The sequence below is a fragment of the Strongylocentrotus purpuratus genome, unplaced genomic scaffold, assembly GCF_000002235.5.
Source record: "Strongylocentrotus purpuratus isolate Spur 01 unplaced genomic scaffold, Spur_5.0 spur5_scaffold_12, whole genome shotgun sequence".
NCBI classification, from domain to species: domain Eukaryota; kingdom Metazoa; phylum Echinodermata; class Echinoidea; order Camarodonta; family Strongylocentrotidae; genus Strongylocentrotus; species Strongylocentrotus purpuratus.
In genome coordinates, this window is record NW_022145597.1 from 20,550,117 (window position 1) to 20,575,192 (window position 25,076).

A 25,076-nucleotide genomic window follows, 5' to 3' on the forward strand; every position below is an offset into this window, starting at 1 on the left:
GTTAAATAACCCGATATGAAAACCTCCACCTTGAAATGACCGCACTTGCCTCCCTTGAGCAATCTTTACACACAGAATTTTTATTTTCTCATAAAATTAAATGCATATAACGAGAAGCCACGTTTTTAACAACTGTGCAAAAATGGGGAAAAAAACTTACTGCTAACAAACTGAATTTGTCATACCCCTTGTAAAATTGATGATTTTTTGTTTCAGTACATCAAGAATGACAGGCGGACTGGTTGACTTAGGGCCTTTGATGAATGCTTTTTAATGTAACCTTTAATATGTTACATTCTCAAGAAACATAAATCAGGACAACTCAATTTTCACATGCTTAAACAATTACAAAACTTGTTACAAGTGTAAATAATTCAGTTGTTTACTGTTCATACTGCAATATGAGCTGCATTTGTCCCCTCTAACATATCATACAGACCAGGACCCTGTTTCATAAAACTTGATATCACTTACAAGTTACAAGCTTCTGTTATAAGCTACTGAAATCGTGGCATCTGATTGGCTGAAAGCAGATTTGTCATAAAACTTTAGCATTTGTTATAGATAAAAAGTTTTATGAAACAGGACCAGAAACAAATGTATGGGGATAATCAATGCAAACTTACCTAGACACTCTGCAATATGAGCAGCATCCGTGCCCTCGATGGGATTACAGAGACGAGAGACGACAGGATGGACCTGCTGAGCCAGATAGTACTTGGTATCAACCTTGAGGTGCTCCTGCTTCCTTAGCTCATCAGGGTGATACGCCCTTTGACCCGCCGGTAGATTAGATCCATCCTAAAAGACCAGATAATAGTAAGTTGTCTTAGTTTAGTGACAAAAACAAAAGTAGTAGCAACAGCAACAATGCTGATGACGACAACAACACCATGATTTGTTTACACTAGTACTGTTCTTCCAGAGTGCCCTGCAATTATATTACTATCCTGGCTTTAGCCGAGCTACCATGACAAGGTGCTCAATCATTCAAGGAATTTCTTCCTACTGGGTATCAGTTTACTACACTTGGGTGTTGAGAGTTATGTATGTAGATTGATATCCTGCCAAAGTACAGTAATGCCTTTTGAGGGCTCAAGCCGAGACCTTTACAGTTCAGGGGGACGTTTCACAAAGATCCTAAGTTGAACTTATCTCTAGGTTGGACTTAACAATTATGGAAAGCATGTAGCATCTTTGAAAATATTTTGCAAAGTTATTTATAAAGGCATAAAATGTTGATTCAAATCAATCATATTTTCTATTATCATGGAGATTTCATGTTCTTGATGTGGAAGTTATAAAAAGTCTAAAATACTTGTATTTTGCTTTTGAATATATTTTGTTTTAAGGCTAAAAATGGTTCTCCATAATGTAGGATCTTTGTGAAACACCCCCCTGGCTAGGTGTTAAAACCACTGGACTACAACACCTCCACAACTTGTCTACACCATTTTACCTTGCTCTGAAACACTTACCACACAGATGATGTAGGAGACTGTATCCCCAGCCCCGATTGGCTTGCCCCCTCCCTGACTGTTGAGACGCAGCGCTACGTTGACGTGAGGTAGACTTTTCTTGTCTGGGTAGTCCTGAGGTGCTTTGGTCAGACCCTGTCAGAGTGAGAACAAAATATTGGTATTGTCAAACCTGCTTTAGTGACCACCTGTCTACAAAGACCTCCTGTCTACAACAAGCACATTTTATGTTTTCCTTGAAACTGGTTTCTCATTGAAACATGTACTAAAGGAACCTGTCTACACAAACCACCTGACTACAACAAGCACATTTTTTGTTTCCCTTGAAAATGGTTTGTCATTGAAACATGTACTAAAGGAACCTGTCTACAAAGACCACCTGACTACAACAAGCACATTTTTTGTTTCCCTTGGGCGGTCGCTGTAGACAGGTTTGACTGTATTATCATTCTTACTTCCTGAACTGTCATAATACATCACCTCTTTAAGAGAGATCCAAGATACCTGTCAACCAGAACCTTTTGTGATTGGTCCAGAATCATGGAATTATGTATGTAGCAAATTCATGGACCTATACATTGATATTGTCCAATTTAAAAAATAATTGTTACGAAAAAGGATTGGTTGGTAATTGGTTCACTGAACGTTCTTGCTATGGTCATGGGCTGTTACCATGCTCCAGTGATATCTGCTCCTGCTTTATATCGTCACAGATTTGGGTAAGCATTAATTATTGTTGCAACTTGCTTTTATGTAAGATTAGGGTTAGGGCTAGATATAGCATTTGGCAAAGGGTCAAAGTAAAGGAATTTAGTTCATGCCAACAATTGATTGTCGCAAGAGCATGTGTTGCAGAACCACTCTAGCAGGCTGAAACAGAACTACAAACCTTATTAATCTCATACTGGTCCAGTGGAATGGTGCCTGCTGCCACCTTCTCTCCAAGTTCTACCAGATGAGAGTGGATGTTGTCGACGATCACTTCCCTTGAGTCTGCAGACAAGATCTGATCAATGGCATAACTGAAAAGACACAAGACCTTGTTCATAAAATACCTTGCATATCCAGTAACATATGTTTTGCAGTCTTATGTAAACAGCCAATGGCAAAATTAAATTAGAAAAAAGGGCACTTTTTAAAGGCAGTTTGCCATGTCATATGTAAACAAAGCATCATGAAAATACCTTGTACAGACCTGCCAACCTCTGGAGTTCAAAAACTGTATTCTTTCATCACAAAAGATGTATTTTACTTACAAAATTGTATTCTAAAAAAACACATGGATCAATGCCTCTTACAGTTTCTACATACAGGTATAATTTTTTTTTAATGGATCATTGGTTGAACATGCATGATTTCGTAATTACTGGTGTGTTCGATGAACCATTGAACATCCCCAAATTGCTGATGTGAGATGCTTGTAGGATACTTTAAAGGGCAGAATGGGCATTTTGCTTTTGAAAATGGCACACACACACACACACACACATTGAGTAGTGTCACTTTTTGTTTGCTCTTGTGTCGATCACGTTGGGGGTATAAATCATTAGAATTTTACATTTTGAATGTTGATATGAAATGCTACAGCAAATCCTCCCAAAGTAGGATCATACTAAGATTATAAGGGACTTTTAGATTGAGTGGACGAGAACGGCGTCAACGTCCACTGCGTGTCTATGGCAAGCCGTTTTAACATTTATTCATATTTCTTGATATCAAGAATTATCATTGCTTTACAACAGAAAATCATTTCTTGATATCAAGAAATAGGAGTAAATGTTAAAACGGCTAGCCACATGTGCACACATGATCAGTGGAAGTTTGCGCCGTTCTCGTCCACCCAATCTAAAAGTCCCTATTATAGGGTCTTAGAGTTACCTTCCAACTTTCTTAGCCAAGTCACACCAGTCTCTCCTAACGATGTCGAGACCCTTCATCTCCTTGGATGTCTTCAGGGTGCCGTCTAGCAAACGTTCAACAGTGATGGCAGCATACCTGACAAGAAAATAGAGGAATGAGAGCATGGAGGTGCCGTGGTTGTGGGATATGTCACCGGACTGTGGATCACAAGGTATGCGGTTCGAGTCCTGCCGCTGCAGTAATCTACATTTGCCACACTCGACCCAGGTGAGGTAAATGGATAACTGGTAGGATTATTCCTTGAAATGCATTGTGCGCTGATAAGCTGCCAGAGCTAAAGCTAGGGTAATAATTTCCAAAGCTCTTTGGAAGCGCATAATATCTTTATATAATGTGATATGTGCTATACAAGAACTGAATACTATTAATATTATTGTTATGAAATCTATTAAACTATTCACAGCATTACAAGTCAATGAAAGAGGAGTAGTGGTCAGATGGATAAGTCAGCTGTTCATGCATCGCAAGATACACGGTTCAAATCCCTACCCAGCTTACTTTTTCTTCTTCAGTAGGAGCATGGACTGGAAGACACCATCGATGTCGATCTCCAGTAGACGGTAAAGTTTGTTGACCTCTGTCTTGACCTGGAATCACAAATCAAGTAAAGATCAATCAATAATATATCTAAAATCAACAATCTTACTTAATCACTAATTTTAAGGCAACCCTGTAGTTTATCATTTTTCCTTCATTCATATTCTTGGGAGTTGACTCCAGATGAGGTCCCATTCCACTGATTTATACGAATGAGCCTTCAGCAATGATTTTCTTTGATTTTGTGACATATCCGATACTTTTTACGCATAAACTTTGGGAGAATGATTTGGAATAACAGTTTTTGTTACGTCTATCGGTCGAATGGGACAGGCCTTTACAACATACCTTTATCCTAACTTACCACCAAGTGCTTCTAAATAATGGTTTGCATCATTTGCATGATAGATTTGCATCTTATATTGCAACAGCAATTTTAGAGTGGCAGAAGAAAGCGTCTTAAAATCACAAAAATCTCTTTACCCTGTTGCCAAGCTTGAAGACTGTATCATGGTCTGTAGAGTTGGTGTTGATCATGATAGAATCAGTGTCTCCATAGATCACATCGAGATTCATCTGAAAACAGAGAGAGCATCATTAAAGATTGCAATAATCAGGGGTGATAGTGAGGACTAAAACTTTTTTTTTAGTCCTCAACCAACCCCCTTTGAGCAAAAAAAAAATGGCATTTAACAAAATTCCCCCCTTTTGCGTAATTTTGAAAAATTGGGAAAATAGGGGTAAAATCGGAAGTAAAAATCTAAAAAAAATAATAATCAGGAAACCGAGTTTAGATTGGGTAATTATCAGGCCTGAATACTTCCCTCATGAGATAGAAAGTGAATTGATATGTATAAACATTGAAATAAATTGTTAACTTGAAACAGAGCAACATGCATGAAATATATAATTGCGTATATACAGTCAAACCTGCTTTAGTGACTACCTGTTTACAAAGACAACATTTTTTTGTTTCCCTTGAAAATGGTTTCTCATTGAAACATGTACTAAAGGAACATGTCTACAAAGACCACTTTTGAGCTGTCGCTATAGACAGGTTTGACTGTATCAACAAAAATAAAGAAAAGAACAAGAACAAGAAAACACAATTATACATTCAAACACAACAATGTCTTTCTTCAAAATATTCCATCATAAAGTCAACGAACATGAGTCCTTACCTTTTGAACCAGTTCTTTGGTGTGCATCAAGATCTAGACAAATAAAAGCATAATAGATTACATGCGTTCAGATTATTATACATGTATGTAACAAAAACATATACAAGGCACTACTTATCTACCTGGAAGAAACCTGGATAGCAAAACTACTGCCCACATTTGATATGAACATAGGAACAGGTCAAGAAATTCCAGTTCAAATTCAAGTTGTATTGCTACATATACATTCAATTAAAAAAAAAGTTTAAAAAAATACCATAAACAGTCATACTAGTGCAGGTATTTGAAAAAGTGTCATAAAAATACACAAATTTTCATTAAAAAATGTGAAATGAAAGTGTGGAAGGGCCTTGACCCTTTTGAGGCAGAACCCCAATGACGAATCACATGACTTTGCATAATCTTGTAGAAATATTTTGATTTTCTCGGTGCAAAACAAGAAACTGATACTATTTGTACAGAATCATTTCCTTCTTACGGGCTATACGCACTTTTACATCCCCCCTCCCCTACCTGTGTATGCACAATTGCACTTAACGATGTCATAATGGCAAACTTACAGCTGAAGATAACTGAATAAACAAAAATATGATGTCACACAGCCTGAGTAGGTTATGATGAGTTTGAGGGTCTTAGTAAGGTAGATAACTCAGGATAATATAGAGTCGGCAGTCTGGTTTGTTATGGTAGACATGTTGTTTATTCAACTACGTCGGATACCGTATATTCGGTTATCGTATATCGTAACAGGTTACATACCTCTCTTCCTTTGCTAGTAACCAGTGCAGCCAGGGGTTTAGCATAGAACCTTGAATGAGAGAATCCAAGGCACCCGTACATACTATTGGCCGTGAGCTTCAGAGCCTTCTGGCGGATGTCATACTGAAATGAGATGTCATTGGAAGCATTTAGCAGACTCGTAATTACTGTCAAACATACAATGGCAGCCCATTCCTATCCCCGGCTACTGTGTCATCTGTAGACTATTCAGGGGTGATAGTGAGCACCCCCCCCCCTCCCCTCAACCACACCCCCCTTGAGTTAAAAAGAAAAGGATTTTTTTTGTGGGGGGGGGGGGAAATGGCATCTGACAACATTCCCCCCTTTTGACTAAGAAAGATTGGGAAATAATAGGGAAAATAGGGAAGAATAGAGAAAATAAGGGGAAAATCTGGAAAATCTAGATAAAGTCCGGAAGAAGAAGAAGAAGGAAAAAAAATCAGGAAACCGATTTAAATTGGGTTTTTATCAGGCCTGACTATTACACTAATGCCAACAAAGACTAATGGAAAATAATCTTATTTTAAAACCATGACCAAGAACGTTGAATTTGTGAGACGTTGCAGAGCAAGCACCATGAGCGCCCATCAGAGGTGGCCATCATTATCATCATCATTTACTCAAAATCTCTAAACAATCTGATGTATCACTTTGTTACTGTACATATTTCTAAAGGTCTTGATTGGTCATTAATTGTTATTCGAGTCTCTATAAAAGTTGAAACACTCTAAAACGCAGTAAACTAAGCCTTGCATTCTTTATCAATCTATCAACTTAAATTTCTCAAGACTTTATTTACTTATAATTAGTTATAATATCTCAGACTTAAAGGGGAAGTCCACCCTGAAATTAAGTTAGTTTTAATAGGAGTAGAAAAATGAGAGAAACAAGTCAGTGAAAGTTTGAGCAAATTCCGATTAAAAATAAGGAAGTTAGGATTTTTGAAGTTGTGATCAATCAAACACAAATTGGCAACTCTATGACGTATCATGCGAGCTCAACTTCCATTTGCTCAGTACTAAAAAAATCTAAAATTTTCATTTTCCCTCAAGAAAAATTTCAACCATACATGCACTCGAAATATAATAATTGCAAATATGTTTCTATACTCCCCCTGCAAGGAACAAATATATATTCCGTCATCAATAACGAAGAAAACATGATTTTATGGAATATTATGCACAAAGCAAATGAAGAGAACTCGTATAATAAGTCACAGAGTTGCCAATTTGTATTTGATTGATCACAACTTCAATAATTCATAACTTTCTTATTTTCATTCAGAATTTGCTCAAACTTTCACTCACCTGATTTTCTTATTATTCTGCCTCTATCGAAACAAACTTATTTTGGGGGTGGACTTTCCCTTTAACATTCAACAGGTTAATAATCTTCAATTCTCTGGACTTCTTTATTTTTTTTTTTAATTCTAGAGCAAATTTAGATTTCTTAGAAATTAATTCAAACTTTATCATCTACTGATGCAGGTATGAACTGATATCTTGATAAAGGACATTAGCTCCATGATGGGGCTTGAACCCAGGACCTCTGCATGTCCAGGGGAATGTTTCACAAAGACTAAGATCGACTTTAATTTGGACTTAACTATGGCAGGTCATTCATGCCACTGGTTGCTCTCACCATTCAAGGCATCAGTCTCTCAATTATGATCTTTAGATAATATTTTTTCCTTCAATAATGAACTATCAAAAAATGTAAATTCTGTAGACTTGTGACCATGATTTGTACGTCCCTTGAGAAACCAATGCCATGAATGGTTAGAGGAACTAGTGGCATGAATGGCCTGCCATAGTTAAGTCCAACTTAAAGTTAATCTTAGTCTTTGTGAAACACTCCCCTGTTATGTGTTCAAACCATTCCACTATGACACCTCTACAATGATGTTCACAACTTTTTGCAACCAACCTGTAATCTGATGTCTGGATGAAGATCAGGCTGTTTCATGAGACCTTTGACCTGACGACGTCGTTCGACCAGCTTACGGATCTCCGTTGGTAAGATCCCATCGGTCAGATCACTGTCTGGTACTTCAGGCATCCAGTCATCATTTGATCCATCCTAGGAGAAAAAAAGACAACAGCAGTTTGAGTTGGGGGTCTATTTACCTAGGATGCTAAAGAGGCAAGTGGGTGGATCGATGGGCTGCACAATACTTTGAAATATCACAATATTAACAGAACATTGATATTTGGTAGTGCTTTCTTCCATTATTACATATTTTGATATTGATAATGCCTGTTTGAAGCCAGGAAGGCATTTAAAAATTCATATAATTTTATACAGAGTTAATGTCCTTCTTGCTCCAAAAAGATAGGCAATAATAGTCATAAAGATATATTGATGAAATTAAAGTATTCTGACAAAGTGAATACTGCATAACATTTGACACTTTACCCCAGCTACAAATGATTTACAATGCTTATGATAAGGTGAGTAGGCAAGTGGTACTAGAAATGCATTTGGCTACATGATTTGAAATAATAGTCTGGATATGTATAGTGCTTTAATACGAAATACCGTCTCTTAGCGATATACAGATATTATTACCCCGGTCATCAGATTCACTCACGAACAGTGTGCACCATCTCCTCTCCCTATTCCTACTATATATGGTCACTGAGAGGGCATATGGCAAAAATAAAACAACAAAAAAGTTTTCGTCATCCTAAAAGGGCCCTATTTCACAAAACTTGTCATCAGTGACAAATGTCAGTTTTTTGTATACCGTATTTGCCGGCGTATAGGCCGCAGTATTTTTGGAAGAGAAAATATCAAAAAGTCGGGGTGCGGCCTATGCGGCGAAAGAGTAAAAAATGATTTTTTTTTAATTTTTTTTTTAAAATTTTATTTATGGCGCTATGCCTGGCAATGTCTTCCAGCTCAGTAATCAGTGTGTTGACTCACCACTCGGAAACTACAACAACACTCAAATTTGTCTGTCATCTTTGTTTGAAAGTAATCTTTCTAACAGATCTCAATATGTAGTTTATAATAATAATTCCTCAATTTTTTTTCTATAACAAATGGTGTACCACAAGGTACACCATTGGTACCATAGGTACTCTATTGTGTTTAATTTACATTAATGATCTTACACATTCTTCTAAAAACGACATTGTTACTATTATTTGTGACAAGTTTACAAGCACAAATCAGCGCCTTTAACTGCACCTCGATGTTAAATGAAGGTCCTTCCCCGCGTGGGTTTTCGGCAACAAAACATCAACAACAACCAAAAAAAAAAAAAAAAAAAAAACGAATTTTTTTTTTTTTTTTTTTTTTTTTGAATGTCAAAATCGGGGGTGCGGCCTATACGGCGGTGCGGCCTTTACGCCGGTAAATACGGTAAGCTAGTGAAATCCTTGCTTCTGAATGGTTATCGGCAGATTTGTCACTGATTTTTGTCATATATCATTGAAAAAAAGCTTTGGGAATGGGTCCCAGGTCCCCACTTCTCTCCTTTAGTGCCGTGTCGGGGATCCAAACCCACAACCTGTGCATTTCAAGTCAAGAGCTTAGACCACTCGACTACGACACCTCTAGCAACACAGAAAGTTAATTAAAGTGAAACCTATCTATAAAGACCACCCAAGGGAGACAAGAAAAGTGGTCTTTATAGGCAGGTGGTCTTGATGTACAGGTTCCTTTAGTACATGCTTCAATGAGAAACCATTTTAAAGGGAAACAAAAGATGTGGTCTTTCTATACAGGTGGTCAAATCGTTTAACAGAATGGCACCCAAAGATGGGAAAGAGAAGAAGAGGAAGGCAGAAGAGAAGATGGAGAGATGACCTAACATCATACATGGGAACGGCCGCTTGGACTAGGACAGCTAGAGACAGAAGAGAATGGAAATGTTATGAGGAGGGCTTTGTCCAACGTCTGGATGAACTATAGCCTGATAGATAGATATACAGGTGGTCACTAGAGCAGGTTTGACAGTACTATCAATTTTGAAGCAGGACATACCTTGTCTGAGGGTGTCTGAACCACGGTTGTGAAGCAGATGTTGTATTCCTGAATGATCGACGGGTACAGACTGTTGAAATCTAGCAGGAGGATGAACTTATCGTAGAAACCTGGAAAATAAAGAGAAAAATAACAATAAAAGGGGATTTATACATTTTAACCAGAGTGGCAGTTTGCCAAAAAAAAGAAGAAAAAGAAAACACAACAGAATACAGCAGAATAAAAAATGTTAAAGAAGAAAAAGGGGACTTTTGTTTATGACATTGTATAACAGTATCCATATTGAATCTCATGTCAAGTCTCCATTTAATACAACGCATCATAAGATTTAGAAAAAGAAAAAAAGAACTACTGTTATTTTAATTATGGAAGGGTTGTGAATCAAAATAATCGAACACAGCACAATTGCTCATTATATTTACACAACTGGTGTAGCTTACCGACTTTAGGATCCAGGACCAGCCCTCCGGCGTAGGATGGTTTGTTCTTGGACCTTGTTGGTCTCTCCTGCTCATCATCTCCATCCATCTAGGATAGGAAGAAAGGTTTCATTGGATTGAAGATTATCTTTAATTGTCCATTTAGTTTTTGACTGATACTTTGTAATTATTTATTCTGTTCATTTCTAATATTATGTATATTTTGTACATTGTATAAACTGGCCACATGGAAGACCAGCAGCAACAATATAGTTGCAGCTGAAAATGGGCTACCAGCAATATTTTTTCCTTTTTTCTCTGTATGACTACTTTGTATGTATTTTTATCCGATTTTATTTAAAACAACAACAAACTGAAGATGGGTTGGTTTTACCCGACTGCTAAGAGAGCATGTGTATGCTTGTGAGGAAGCAACCAGAGGACCGATAGCTGCAAGTCCTCTCCGAGGGACTTGGTTATGAGGATTAATGCCTTACCAAAAGTACTAACTAGCGCATCGAATTAGTTTTGAACCCAGGACCTTTCAGTTACAAGACCACTGCTCTACCACTGAGCCATCACTTTTGTCCAAAAGATGTGTTTAGTGATCTATAATTTAAGATTGAATAACTAACTTAAGTATGTCAACATTGCACTAAAAAAGAAAAATATTATTAAAATTATTAAACTAGTTTCTGATTTTTGATGATGATAACGATAATGATGATGTTGATAATGATGTATTTTTGACTGAATAACTTACATTGACGGCCTGGGTTTTCTTCTTGTACTCTTTATCTGGGCAGAGGAAGTTCTTCTCATTGAAGGCATGAAGGAGCAGATGTTCATTACGCTCAGAGCGCCCTCCCATCAGAGTACGAGACTAAAAAAAAAAAAAAACATTTTTTTTTTTTTTAATGGTTAGATTTTAATTAAAAAAAGGATAATTCTATATAGCTCATCAAAATTATTCACAAGGGTCAGCAAATGCAACACATGCCCTATGGAGACATTTTTGGATATCGTGTCTCTGTTAGCTTTAGTACAGTTTTAATAATAAGTGTTATAACAGCTTTATAACAGGATCAGATCAAAAATTGAAACCATGACAATTTGTTTACTTTATCAAAAGATTACCGGTATGTTATTTTCATAGTAATTGTTAACTTCTATTGTTTTTTTATATTTTCATTGAATAGTACATCACATTTAGTGTAACTCAAGCATAAAAACGATTCAAATTAATGTGTTTTACTTTGCAAATGGTCAATAGTGCTATATAAGAAAATCACAAGTATTACGTTCTTCACATCAATTTTTATCACTATCTTCTTACCATAACATTTCCACAGATGGTAGTGAGCTGTAGTGCTAGAGGTATTACGTTGAGTTCACACACATGATAAAGAAAGTATTCTTACCATTAAGTTACCACAGATGGTAGTGAGCTGTAGTGATAGAGGTATTACGTTGAGTTCACACATAAGATAATGAATGTATGCTTACCATAACATTTCCACAGATGGTAGTGAGCTGTAGTGCTAGAGGTATTACGTTGAGTTCACACATAAGATAAAGAATGTATGCTTACCATAACATTTCCACAGATGGTAGTGAGCTGTAGTGATAGAGGTATTACGTTGAGTTCACACATAAGATAAAGAATGTATGCTTACCATAACATTTCCACAGATGGTAGTGAGCTGTAGTGATAGAGGTATTACGTTGAGTTCACACATAAGATAAAGAATGTATGCTTACCATAACATTTCCACAGATGGTAGTGAGCTGTAGTGCTAGAGGTATTACGTTGAGTTCACACACAAGATAAAGAACGTATTCTTACCATTACGTTTCCACAGATGGTAGTGAGCTGTAGTGATAGAGGTATTACGTTGAGTTCACACATGAGACGTAAGATGAAGAAAGCGTCCTTCCAGGTCATCTCTACAAGGTAGGTCAGCTCACGAGATGTCCTGAAAACAAGAACAGATCAAACCATTTTCATCCTTGTTTTGGGGGTTTGTTTGCTGGTTAGTTTGTTTTACCTGACTGCTAAGAAAGCATGTGTATGCTTGTGTAAGCCACCAGGGGACCAACAGCTTTTAGGTCCTCTTGGTAATGAGGATTAACGCCTTACCAAAGGAATTTCCCGGTTACGAGACCTCTGCTCTGCCACTGAGCCATCGCACCTGTTATTCATTTTTTCAACACAATCTTTAAATCAAAATGTACAGTTTTTTTATAGGTATCTTCATATAAATCAAACATTTCAATTTAACATTTACAACAAAAACAAAACACAACCATTACTGTAAGATAATTCTTTAAAAGTCATACTTAATCAAGGATGTCAACTCAAAATTATGTCAAAGTTACAATAGACCAATATTCTATTCTTTCTAATTTCAAAGAGCTTGCCACCAAGGTATTAAGTTTTGTGCAATTGAGCTAAAAAAAAATGCTGCTACCCCTTTGCCTACATCAGGCCTTCATACTAACTGGTGTCCATGAAACATGGGCACCTAAAATGTCCACACACCCCAACCTCAATTACAAAATCTTACAAGAGGCTCATGTAAACGGTGCTCCGACATTTGCTCTAGGATTTTATTTTACAAAGATACAGGGTTAGGATTTTGGTTGGGTATAGCTATCTGTCTAGGGTTGAATATAGGAATTAGGTAGCGTCAGATGTTTTTTTTCCCTAGCAATTGTCACCATAGTATGTGTCCTGCACCAATCTAAACAGAGCCTAGAAATCTCAGAAAGTGCTACAAATAAATCTAGTACAGAGCTGTGTCTAAAGCTCAATGCAGGTCCTATACTTACGTGTACATATCCTTGATGCGATCATAAGGAATCTCCACCCTCTTCTCATGAATGATCTGACTGGAAAGCTCTGTAAGATCGTAGCTCTTAAATCGCATCAGCTCTTTAGCTGAGATCTTGACGTCGCACACCATGCGGCCGCACGTCGCATTCTTCTCCGTGAAAGTGCTGCCTCTCCCTGTACCACCCTAAACAAAACAACAACAACAACAAAAATACCAAATTTATCACTCAATCAACAATTTTCTCATCTAATGTAAATTCTTTCCTACCCTATGTTTCCTTAGATGTATAGAAATATACTTATATGATTTTCTAACAGTAACTGTCTTTATAATTATGATTTTCTTACAGTAATTTGTCTTTATAATGTTCTTGGCATTTCCCAAAACAAGCTCCACTTTTTTGATAAACTCCTTCTATTTTGGAAATATTCACTGTGATCATTGCTTTGTTAACCATGTTGTATGTTAATGTTAATGCAATTCAATTTCTAAACATGATTATAACCAAAATCATAAGATTTTAATGTTCTTGTTTCTTTGGGTGTTCATGGAGCTATCATAAATTCCTTAGAGATTTAAAAATCAGAACAAAATCCATATGCTCTCTTTGTTGTATATTTTCTTAAAATCAAATACTGGTAACTACATAGATGCGGTACCCCATGAACTAGAAAAACTGATGCATAGCTACATATGTATCTGAACATTGTCAACAAATTACATCCCTGTGCCGAATCAGTAAATAGTTTTAAGATTTAGGATCTATATTCCCACACAATTGTAGCTTGCATAATTCCAGGCTGATTAAATATGACTGAAAATATCTGTCTAGATGTGTATGATACAAAACTATTCTGTTTGTCTTCAACTTACACTAAGTTTAGGCATGGTTCCACGTTTGAGTCTTCCTAGTTTGGACCAGTGAGGCGTCTTGGTAGCGCTGATTCGATGAAGGAGGACATCAAGGTCAAACCCATAGATGTCATGACCCTAGGGGGCAAGAGAAGGAGAGAGGTATTTAGAGAGATGCCAACCTCTTGAAACACAAAAAACAGACTGAGTATCAAAAAAAAAAAAAAAAAAAAAAAAAAAAATTCAGAGAGAAAAATCAGATTTTCACGAAAACTCAACACTACCACTAGCATATTGGCCCTGGGCCAGTAAAAGTTCAGCAAAATGTTATACTGGTAAGAGCGGTCAAGTAAAATGTTTGCTCTTTCATTAAAAGTTAATGAGAAAATTTTAAAGCAATAGTTTTATTGGGGTTGCGGGGGTTTACTTGTACATGTTTCTCTGCGATTCCGCGTTTTTTATGGGTTTTTATGGGCCTTTTTTTTTTTTCTTTTGTGAAAGATGAAAAATCGTATTTGAAGAGGTGATATCGTATTTCACTCTTATTATCGTACTAGATACGATTTAATCGTACTGGTTGGCATCTTTGTATTTAATTTTAACAGTATTTCATTTTAAAGAGATATGATCAGAGCGAATGCAAGGAGAGAGAACTTTATCAATAAAGAGCATGATTGAGACCAGCAAGGTGTCTTCATGGAGCTGATTCAATGAAGGAGAACATTATTAAAGGTCAATATATGTCATGACCCTAGAATGTAGGAGAAAGCGAGAGAATTTCAACAATCAAGGTAGAGAGAAAAGTTAAAGTCACATAGAAGTCAGCTCTCATGGGGAATTCGACACCGTTCGTTCGGATGTCAATCACCAGGGTTAGCCTTGAGTTTTATGACCATTAGACCTTATGTAATGCTTTGCTTTTCCTCACCGAGTCACTCTCGAGTATTCTCCGAGAGATTAGGGGGGAATTTTTGACTGGCCAACGGGTTTTGCTGTGTGCAGATTTGTACTCCCATTAATGGTATTTCCACCAAGTCTGGTGTCAGCGGATTATGGCCTTCTGCACATGGAAACTGACTACCCACTCCCTTTAATAGATGTGTTGACCTTTCCTTACACCTTGCAATACAATACTTGAACAAACACCTGACAAATGATATGAAATCAAATAACTTACAAGCACATCGCTTTTTTTTTCTTTCTTGTTTCCTTTATTTTGTCACTATTATTGTTTTGTACTTTATTGAATGCAGTTTGTTTGCATGAATAATAAATGAATAAATTGAATTGAAACAAATTATTTTCTTACCACTATGACATCTGGATCGACTGTGTGGATCTTAGCTAAGAACAGGCCCAAGAGAGCTCTTTCTGACGGCAAGATCTCCACCTTCATGTTCTGGGGAATGGAATGTACAAAGAATATTGACATAGTACATACTAAATACCGGGAGATGTAATAAATAGTTCAATATTCAAAAAGTGAAATAGTGAAAAGTAAACAAGGAATGTAGTACTTAATACTAAATATATAAAATAAAATTTTACCATCCTGAAGTATTAAATATGCCCCTTTTGTTCTTTTTAATTGCCCTCATGAATATTCTCTATTTTATCAGATTATCTGTTTTAATCATTTCATCAAAAGAAAACTACCAAAGAAATCCATTTCCTTTATCATAATCATTATACACAAAAAAATAAAAACACAAGAATCCCATACACCGAATTCTTCTTTTGATATTTAGTATAATCATCATTAAATTTTACCTTTTTCCTTATAGCGTCTTTGAAGTCATATGGAAAGATGCAGTCAATTGGCTTGCTCAAAGCTGCAAATTTAATGAAAAGAAAAATATTGAACGGAAGCACGACAATCATTATTGATCAATTACACCTGATGTCATTCAAGCAAATATTCTACAAATGTGGCTTTAATTTTAAGAGCATTAATAAAGAAAGACGCAATCATTTTCCCAATGTTTTACTGAAGTTATAAAGAGAATAGTACACAGCATTCTGCTACAAAATATATATGCCTTCCCCAAGGGACTAGGTCTCGGACATGACCTCAAACTTGGAATCTCTGATATCTTTCTCTTGATTTGACTTTATTTTATTCATAATGTATAAAGACGTTTACAAAATGAAATGCCTAACACTAACAGACAAAGAAGTATGAAACTGGACAGAATAAACCCATGGAAGCTGTTTGGGAAGCTTATTCCATAAAAATAACAGTATAGTGGGTTCTTGTGCAGCACTTATGTCTGCCAGACTTGACTCTCCTGGTGCTCCACAACTCCTATGGGGTCACTGTTTTCAAAAATTGAATTTAACAATACTATAATTAGATTTCATGGGCGCAAAATGTGAAATTTTTAGCAATTTTCTTCACAGATTGACTATATTTAAGAGGTGTTGTGATCCAGTGGATAAGTCTCTAGACTGTGAGCCACAACGTAGAGGGTCAGAATCCCTGCCACAACACTGCCGTCCTATGGCAAGACCTTAACCTACATTTACCACACTCCACCCAGGTGAGGTAAATGGGTACCTGGTAGGATTATCCCTTGAAATGCACTGTGCGATGATAATGGCTGCAAGAGCTAAAGTTTGGATATTGAATTGTGAAGCTAATTGGAAGCGCATAGGGACATTATACCATAATGTGTTATTATGTGTTATACAAGAACGGATCAAACTATTGTTTGGAGTTGGGCTAAGCATTAATGTTTCTTACCACAGAAATGTTGCTGGAAAGGGGGCTTGGGTGGTGCCTTGTCTAACGGGAACTTGTGATGCACAAGAGCTGCGACAGCTACGATCTAAAAGTAAATAATTGAAAAACATTATTATTATTTTTCGACTTAACCCGTGCCTGGGAGGGGAAAAGGGAAGTGAATCGATTTAACCCATGGGTCTCTAATCTCGAAATAAACTGATTGGGATGTGCAGGTGAACTGCAACTTTGGGGTTCCCCACTAATCTTTACAAAACGTGCAGTGGGTTCTTACTATCCAAAGGTAATATCTTCACACGTATGAAATTCAAGTTCGTGTTATTTTCATGCTGTGAAATATTGAAACCATATATACCTCATTGCGATGCGTCTTCTGATTCAGTACTGTGCGGAGGTTGATTGTCATGACAACCAGAGGGGGCGGAGTCAGGTCCTTGATGACTGTGATGAAGTCGGGTTTGGTGATGTACGTCTCGACCTTACACCAGCTGATGGCTTGTGTAGGCAACTCTGTTAATTATAATCCAAAATGGAATTAGAGAAAAATGAAAATGCTAGTCCCTCTATGCATTTGTCCCTCTCTCTTTCTAAAGTGTGCTAGTTCTTTTGATACTGAAGCTGATTATTATCCTTATGATTGAAGGTATAACGCAACCTATGCATGTATGGCTTAAAGTCTTAATGTCAGGAACAATGCCTTATCAATGGGTATTAGCATATCAGCTTGGTTTCAAGCCCCGAATCTCCCATTCATAAGACCATTGCTTTACCAAAATGCCATTATACCTTATAACACCTCAGTTATCAATTACCTTTATTTGAACCATATAAGCTAACAAGCCACACTAACCCTTGTGTTTATCTTCAAGTAATCATTTGCTTTCTTAGACCTTAGGTGCAATGAGAAATTTCTATAAATAAATAAAAATGTACCTTTTCATTATTTCAGGCCTTAAATTTCAATATTTTTAGGGCAAGGCCACTTTTCTGTAGGGCACATTCCTATATTACAGCACAAATAGGAAGAATTGGAAAGGGCACAAAAAATCTCGAAGGCCAATGAGAGGGGCATTGAGGCCAATCGAAAGGGCCACGGCCATGGCCTTGGATTAATTTAAGCCCTGTTATTTACTTAAAATTTTCCATGACAACTTACGGGGGAACTTGATGTCAAGCCAGCTGGGTCCCTTTAGTTTACGATCCAAGAGAAGTAGTTCCATACATGATGTGTTCGCTCCAAAGATGTGACTGAAAGTTTCTCCTTGCAAATCACTGGGCAGTTGAGGGACATCAGCCTGAAAATAACCAATCAGAACAGAGCATGCAATAGAAGTATGCTTAGGTTATTGGAAAAAGAGCGTAGTAGTTTCAGACATGTGTTTGCTCCAAGACTGTGACTGTAGGTTTTCCCTTGTAAACCATTGGGAAGCTGAGGAATATCAGCTTGCAAAGAACCATTCAGAACAGAGTATTCAATTAAGGCATACTTTGGTTACTGGAAAAAGAGAAGTAAGCTCCAAAGATGTGGATTGCAAATCATTGGTCAGCTGAGAGATATCAGCCTGTAAAGGACCAATCAGAACAGATATTTCAATAGAAGCATGCTTAGGTTAATAGAAAGACACATAAATCTAAAGACAATTTGCAAACAATATATGTATGATGGCCTTGCAACACCATGGCAGCTGAGATATAATGAATCTCTTTCTCATAACCCAAAATCAGCTATACCTTCAGGGAAATTACCATCTTTCCTCAGAAAGATAAAAGTAGATAATAATTACCCCATATCTGATCTCCAAGTACTCTGATTCAGCTGGGATGTCAGACCTCTCAAAGCAATACTGCTTGGTGACTTTCTGTATGTCGAGAGAAATAGACATATAATATATCATTGAAAATTACTTTGAGGATTATACAAGAAAAAGAAAAAATTCTTTGAGAATAAATTTGTTATTTCTCTACCATTTTTCAAAGAGTTTTTAAATAGATTTCTAGAGGTTTAGTCAAGCTGTCAATACTTGAGCTTTCAAGAGCTATAATTGCTTGGTTTGTTTGTTCGTGTCTCCCTAGATCAAGAATAATGTTCCTGAATTTAAGTTCTTCCATCGCCCGATGGCTGCGATGCTCAGTGCTTTCGTGTGTTTTATTTCACAGCTTGACAACTTACAACTATTAACAATAAAAAAGTTTGAATATAAGATAAGCAAAAACATGCAAAACTAAAACTGCTGAGCTGGCCTTGCATCTAGTGACCCAATCGTGTACAGTGTACATCAAACTATTTCTGAACTGATATTGACCTTTATGCCAGGCATGCACTCACCTTTGACCTGAACTTCATGATCTTGTATTTGGTTGTCATGGCATCAAACTCCTGATAGACATCCATCATAGTCACATCCTTGTCGGTATCTACACCCTTCTTCAGATTCCTCTTCTAAAGGACAAGAAAAATAGAAAAAGATTTATAAACACATTAATATAGTATCTAGCAGGTACCCATAATTGTAGAGCACATTAGAACATGTATACGGAAAATGCGCTTTATAAATAAACCATTATCACTATTATTATTATTATTATAAAATGTATTAATAAAAGAGTGTATGCAAACCTTTTCCCTTGGTAGTAGGTAGACCTTCCTTTCAATGTTCTTGACGGCTACACAGCAACTGACATGGGTCTTAGCCTCCTCGATATATACCTTGCCGAAGAGAAAAATTGTTCCTAGGAGAGGAAAGAAAATATGGTAAAAACAAAATACAATTATTATTAAAATATATTCAACAATATATCCCACTTTGCCTAGTTTTCTGCATTTCTGAACCATAGCATAAGTAATACGAAAGGGACAGATAACACAAATCAAGTTGGTGGTATATATAGATCTATATTTATGTATTTGAGTTTCCTGATGTTGAAGTCATACACAGAATATCTACACAATCTACAAGCAGGGCCCTGTCTTAAAAAGAGTTGTGATTAATCAGGATTTATTGCAATCGAAAGTCCTTCAATTAATCACATACTTTCAAACTTGTATCTGTAGTACAGAGCTGCGATTGAATTGAATAAATCATAAATCTTTATAAGATAGCATCCAAATAATATGTAAGTCAATCGATTTAACAGAATTGCATTATATTATACATATGACGATGTAGTTTCAATACCTGCCAAACATCATAATACATGAAACCCCAGTTACATAACTGTAAAAGAATAAATGAGAAATAAGCCTTTTTGATGCAAGAAAGTATCAAGGATGTCCAAAGTATACACAAAATTTGGAATTGAAATGAAAGAATTAAAAAATAAAAAATAAACCAAGAAAAAAAAAATAGTTGAGTCGAATTCCAGTATACTATCTTTAACTAATACCTGGTTGTTTGTAGGGGTCCTCATAGGCATCAAGCCAGTACATCCTCAATACTTTCTCTCCCTCCTCATTGGTTGTCAGGGGCAACGAGGAAGAATCCACCTTAACATCCATCTTGACATAGTCCTCCTCCAGCTCTCCTTTAATGGTCTCCCATCCAGTGGTAGAGCACACCTCAGGGTTGATGCTAGATTGGAAATCAAAAGAGGGTTATTCCAAGCAGTGTGTCATCGATGATCTACAAATCCAAAAGCCCTGTGCAAAACCAAGTGGCAGCGACCTCTCAAGAAAAGCCTGGGTCAACCTCAACCGTATCAGAACTGGAGTTGGCTGTACACAATATTTTCTACATAAAATTTGAGCTGAATCATCACCAAACTGTGCCTGTGGAGAGATCCAAACTATGGATCAAGTCATTGATGATTGTCCTATCAATCCCCTCACGGTGCTTCCGGACTTTGTGATCTCGATGATGAGACAATCAGTTGGCTAAATAAGGACCTTCCTATCCACATGATGTACTCCTTGATATTCTTTGAGCGATTGAACGAACGAACCATACAACAGATGTTATTTATAAATTTATTTGCTTGTTTTGTTTGGTCCGTTTGTTTGTTTTACCCGACTGCTAAGAAAGCATGTGTATGCTTGTAAGTAAGCAACCAGGGGACAGACGAATTTAAGTCCTCTCTGAGGGACTTGATAGTGAGGATGAATGCCTTACCAAAGGGCACTAGCCCATCGAATTGGTTTCAAACATGGGGTCTCCCTGTTACGAGATCTCTGCTATACCACTTAGCTATCACACTCAAATTAGAATTTTTTCGCATACAAAAATGAAAATCTCTTGATATAACTGTTGACTAATGGTCTTTTCTGGTTTTATTAACATTACTAAATAGTCATATCAAGAGGTTTTTCATTTTCAAATGAAATGCTGTACCGGACATTACCTACACTATAAGTTTGTACCTGGGCAAATTCAAGACATTTTGTTTTATTATTGACTACATTTTTAATACAGGTAATAATCATCTCAAACTCATAAACTTACTGATATAGGGTTAGATTAAATAACAAGAAAAATCATAATTCTGATTAACATTTCTTATTTTCCTTTCAACTTAGTAACAAATGGGACATCAAATGCTAAATTACCTTAGACTTGCTGTCATTAAGGTGAATTTTTCCACAAAATTTGCTTGCTTTTTAAGGGAAAAGGCTCTGTTCAAGCAATGCAAAATGATTGAATGATGTCAGAGTTTGTTTTAACAAAACAACAACAAAAAATGGTAAAGATGGCGACTGAGTGGAATTACAGCAGGTTTTGCATAGCTAAGAGCATATTTACAAGTAGCTAAAGAAAAACATAACTGAAAGACATACTCTGACTTGACAGACATCTGTGGTTTTTCTTCTTCCTCCTCCTCCTCTTCCATCTCCTCCTCTTTCACGTTCACCTTGCCATTCTCCTTCTTAACGTTCATGTCATCATCGTCGATATCAAAGTCTGTTTGATCATCCACATCAATCATGCCTGATACGTAAGGAAAAGCAAAAACAATGGGCATTACTGTTGATATTATTCATTCCATTTTATACAAAAGTGGAACACATACCATACCGTACATAATAAAAGGTTATTCCATCTCTGTCTTAAAAAAAAATGTTTTATCAAATTGCGCAAGTGAAAGGTATGTCCTATATGTTACCAAGCATTGGTGAGTTGCATTATGGAAATGCGAAAACAAATCAAAGTAAAGTGCATTTATCACAGGTGTTTTGATACAAATAATGGAATCAAGGGTTCAGAACATAAGCTTTAAGGTTAAAATCAGGAATCATTCCTCCAAAATAGGAATTGTTGGCAGCCATAAGCCAGCTATGGAATATGATGGGCTAATAGTAGATCGGGAGTAGCCACTAGCATGGGCATCAAGTGATTCAAAGGATTATAAGTCAGCTCTATCACCTACCATCAACATCAACATCATCAAAATCCTCTACCGGTTCCGTCTTCACGACCACGCCCCTCGCCCTCTTGCTCTGCTGCGAGTCGCCTGCTTCGTGTATCATCTCCCTCTTTACTTGTTTGGAGGTGATGCGTTGCCGTGGTATCAAGACGGGAGCCGACTTCTCGGAGGTGATGGTGCGAGGGGTCATGGTCTTAGGCATGGGTCGCGTTGGCGTCTTGCTGCTGAAGGGATTCCGATTGGCAGGAGAGGACCTGTGAAGAATGATAGGACAGAAGATTACTACTATAAACCCTTTTCTACCTGTCTATAAAGACCACAAGTTTTGTTTCATATGAATAGTGATTGACACTGCAATAAATATCTGTACTAGTTTAAAGGAGGGAGTAGACCGCCCTGTAAGGTCACTGGACAGGTGGTTATCTCATCAACTCAGCTCTCAATTAATATAACAAAGAGAGGATCATGGGGGACCAATGGTCACCAATTAGGCATTGTTTTTTATATAGAGGGAGCAAGTAGCTACAAGTAGTACAGTGTGGCTTGAAAGGAACCTGTACATAAAAATCACATGATTGTCTCCATTAAGCAGTCTTTATATACAGGTTTCTTGAGATGGATACTGTGATATTCTTTAATAATTTTCACAGGACTGAATGTTGTCAATTTAAGGAGCAGGACACTGAAGCCAGTTAAAGGGATTATAACTAGAAACCTGCTTTGGCAATAATCAATCTGTGGATAATTTCAAACACTCTACTTTCTAACTGGCACAGGAATGTTTCTGGCAGGGTAAAACTTTGAATAATTATTTAATCTTCAAATATAGAATATGCTCTTACACTAAAGTAACAAGGACTTCATCACACTACTTTGCCCCGGTCTTACGGAATAACCCCTCTATACGAACATGTGTAGATACAGTAGGCTTGTGGTTGCACCATGTGAGAGAGAGGGGGGATTGGGATGTCCTGAAAAGGACTCTCGATAATCTTTCTATCTTGAGTGTGTTCAGGACTTCCCAATCCTCCCTCTCTCTCTCACGTGGTGCAACCGCAAGCCTACTGTATATCTACATCACCATGCAAGCCGATAATTATAAGCAGCATCGAACATGTGTATGTTTTCAAATGATTCAATGATATAGAGTGGTGAAGTGTGACGTCATCAAAAATCTATTTTTAGAATTTCTCAAAAATAATGTCCTAGGAGCCAGAACATATAACACTGAGTTCCTATGGGGAGTATATTTATTCAGATGGTCATATCTCAGCCAAAACTTAACATATTCTATTGGTTTTCGACATTTGGACATTATTTTAATGTTCTTTCAGAAAATGAAGAAAAAATTGAGAAATTCTAAAAAAAAATATTTATGACGTCACAGCTTCGGTACTCTATATTCAGAGGATAAATGACACAGTCTTACCCAGGGACCTTTATCTTCTTCTTGACAGCCAGGGGCTTCAGGATAGGAACACAGGACTGTGAAAATATGATGGAAAATCAACAAATAAGTTAAATATAATGAAAGAACAGAAGTAACATACACAATTCAGCTCGTTTAAAGTTTTCATGAACTTAAAGGATGTACTAGTACTACAGCCAAACCTGTCTACAGCGACCGCCCAAGGGAAACACAAAAAGTGGGCTTTGTAGACAGGTTCCTTTAGTACATGTTTCAATGAGAAACTATTTTCAAGGGAAACAAAATATGTGCTTGTTGTAGACAGGTGGTCTTTGTAGACAGGTGTTCACTAAAGCAGGTTTGACTGTACATGTAGACAAGACAGTGGCTTCATCTATAAGAACTGCTATGAGATGGAGTGTCAAAAAGAATGTGAATAAAATTATTTCATTTCATTCTTGTTCAAAAGTGTTTTTAATACTTAAAAACATTATTTGAATTAACTCTAAGTGTGCAATTATGCCAAGCAATGCCAACACTTAACTGCAGCTTGGTGAATACAAGCTTATCTATCATACGGAAATTCACCAACAGCATGCCTGCGTTGATGACAAACTTAGCAGAATCAGTTTTCAAAACAATGGAATCAGGGGTGATAGTGAGCACTAAAATGAAATGGGTTTTTTGTTTTCCCTCAACCACTCATTCTTGGGAAAAAATCGGGAAGAATTTTTTTTTTAATCGGGTAATTATCAGGCCTGAGGAATAGAAGGTCAAAGGTTATTTACCTCACTGTGCATCTCATTCAGGATATCGCCCAGGAGTTCATCCCCAGCGACGCTTGCATCCTTCTCTGATTTCTTCTTCTGCTTGGCGGCACTCATGAAGAGACTTCTGATGTCACCTTTCGGTTTGCTTGGCTTCTTGGACTGAGAAAAAAACACAATGAAAATTATTAGATCAGGCCATTAAAACAAAAAAATCATGTTTAGCATCCCAGCCCGCTTCCTTTTTCTTTTTTTTTAAGAATAAAAACATGAAAAACATACTGCTAAAATTATCTATTTCTGATTATTTTTCTTTAAATTCTGGTGGCCATCTTGAAAAATGGCCAGACTGTCAGGGAAAATGTTCGGAGCGGCCGTTTTGGAAAAAAAAAAGGGCCTCCTCCTTACTATTTTTCAAAAAGGCAGGACGCTAAACATGTTTCTTTTTTTAAATGGCCTAATAGACTCACATTCTCACATTTTGGGGCCTTTCTTGTTCCAGCCACATGATAGCTGCCCTCACCCCTCAGAGAAATCTGAGACTCCGACATTTCATATACACATAATATGTAGAAGAAGTCAGCAATATCGGTCTACTGCTTTTATTCACATAGATATGAACTTCAGCAGATAAAGAAGGTTATATACAGTAGGCTTGCAGGTGCACCATGTGAGAGAGAGAGAGAGGGACGAATAGTCAACCTGTTCGAAACGTCGAGCCACTCATCCACTCCAAGCGCTTTAGTTCTCCTTAGAACTATATGCTAAGAAAGATAACAAACAGTCCTTTTCAGGACTACACATCCCCA

The 25,076-nt window shown here is 37.0% G+C and overlaps 1 protein-coding gene across 1 annotated transcript in view; it reads right to left on the minus strand.

Annotated features, from left to right (window-relative positions):
- The window catches only part of LOC756629 (DNA polymerase alpha catalytic subunit), a 34,805-nt gene that overhangs the window by 5,060 nt on the left and 4,669 nt on the right, over window positions 1–25,076 (minus strand). The window contains exons 6-33 of the mRNA XM_030981418.1: window positions 24,289–24,429; window positions 23,522–23,577; window positions 22,090–22,346; window positions 21,506–21,656; window positions 20,122–20,306; window positions 19,355–19,467; window positions 19,064–19,177; window positions 18,522–18,596; window positions 17,894–18,032; window positions 17,093–17,247; window positions 16,738–16,822; window positions 15,765–15,826; window positions 15,304–15,393; window positions 14,016–14,132; window positions 13,138–13,325; window positions 12,152–12,281; window positions 11,069–11,188; window positions 10,327–10,414; window positions 9,887–9,996; window positions 7,823–7,975; window positions 5,876–5,998; window positions 5,117–5,149; window positions 4,419–4,511; window positions 3,897–3,985; window positions 3,357–3,473; window positions 2,368–2,500; window positions 1,479–1,613; window positions 627–801 (exon numbers count right to left, since the gene is read on the minus strand). Coding sequence (XP_030837278.1) covers window positions 627–801; window positions 1,479–1,613; window positions 2,368–2,500; window positions 3,357–3,473; window positions 3,897–3,985; window positions 4,419–4,511; window positions 5,117–5,149; window positions 5,876–5,998; window positions 7,823–7,975; window positions 9,887–9,996; window positions 10,327–10,414; window positions 11,069–11,188; window positions 12,152–12,281; window positions 13,138–13,325; window positions 14,016–14,132; window positions 15,304–15,393; window positions 15,765–15,826; window positions 16,738–16,822; window positions 17,093–17,247; window positions 17,894–18,032; window positions 18,522–18,596; window positions 19,064–19,177; window positions 19,355–19,467; window positions 20,122–20,306; window positions 21,506–21,656; window positions 22,090–22,346; window positions 23,522–23,577; window positions 24,289–24,429 — 3,427 coding nt within the window. The remainder of the gene's footprint in view (window positions 1–626; window positions 802–1,478; window positions 1,614–2,367; window positions 2,501–3,356; window positions 3,474–3,896; window positions 3,986–4,418; window positions 4,512–5,116; window positions 5,150–5,875; window positions 5,999–7,822; window positions 7,976–9,886; window positions 9,997–10,326; window positions 10,415–11,068; window positions 11,189–12,151; window positions 12,282–13,137; window positions 13,326–14,015; window positions 14,133–15,303; window positions 15,394–15,764; window positions 15,827–16,737; window positions 16,823–17,092; window positions 17,248–17,893; window positions 18,033–18,521; window positions 18,597–19,063; window positions 19,178–19,354; window positions 19,468–20,121; window positions 20,307–21,505; window positions 21,657–22,089; window positions 22,347–23,521; window positions 23,578–24,288; window positions 24,430–25,076) is intronic.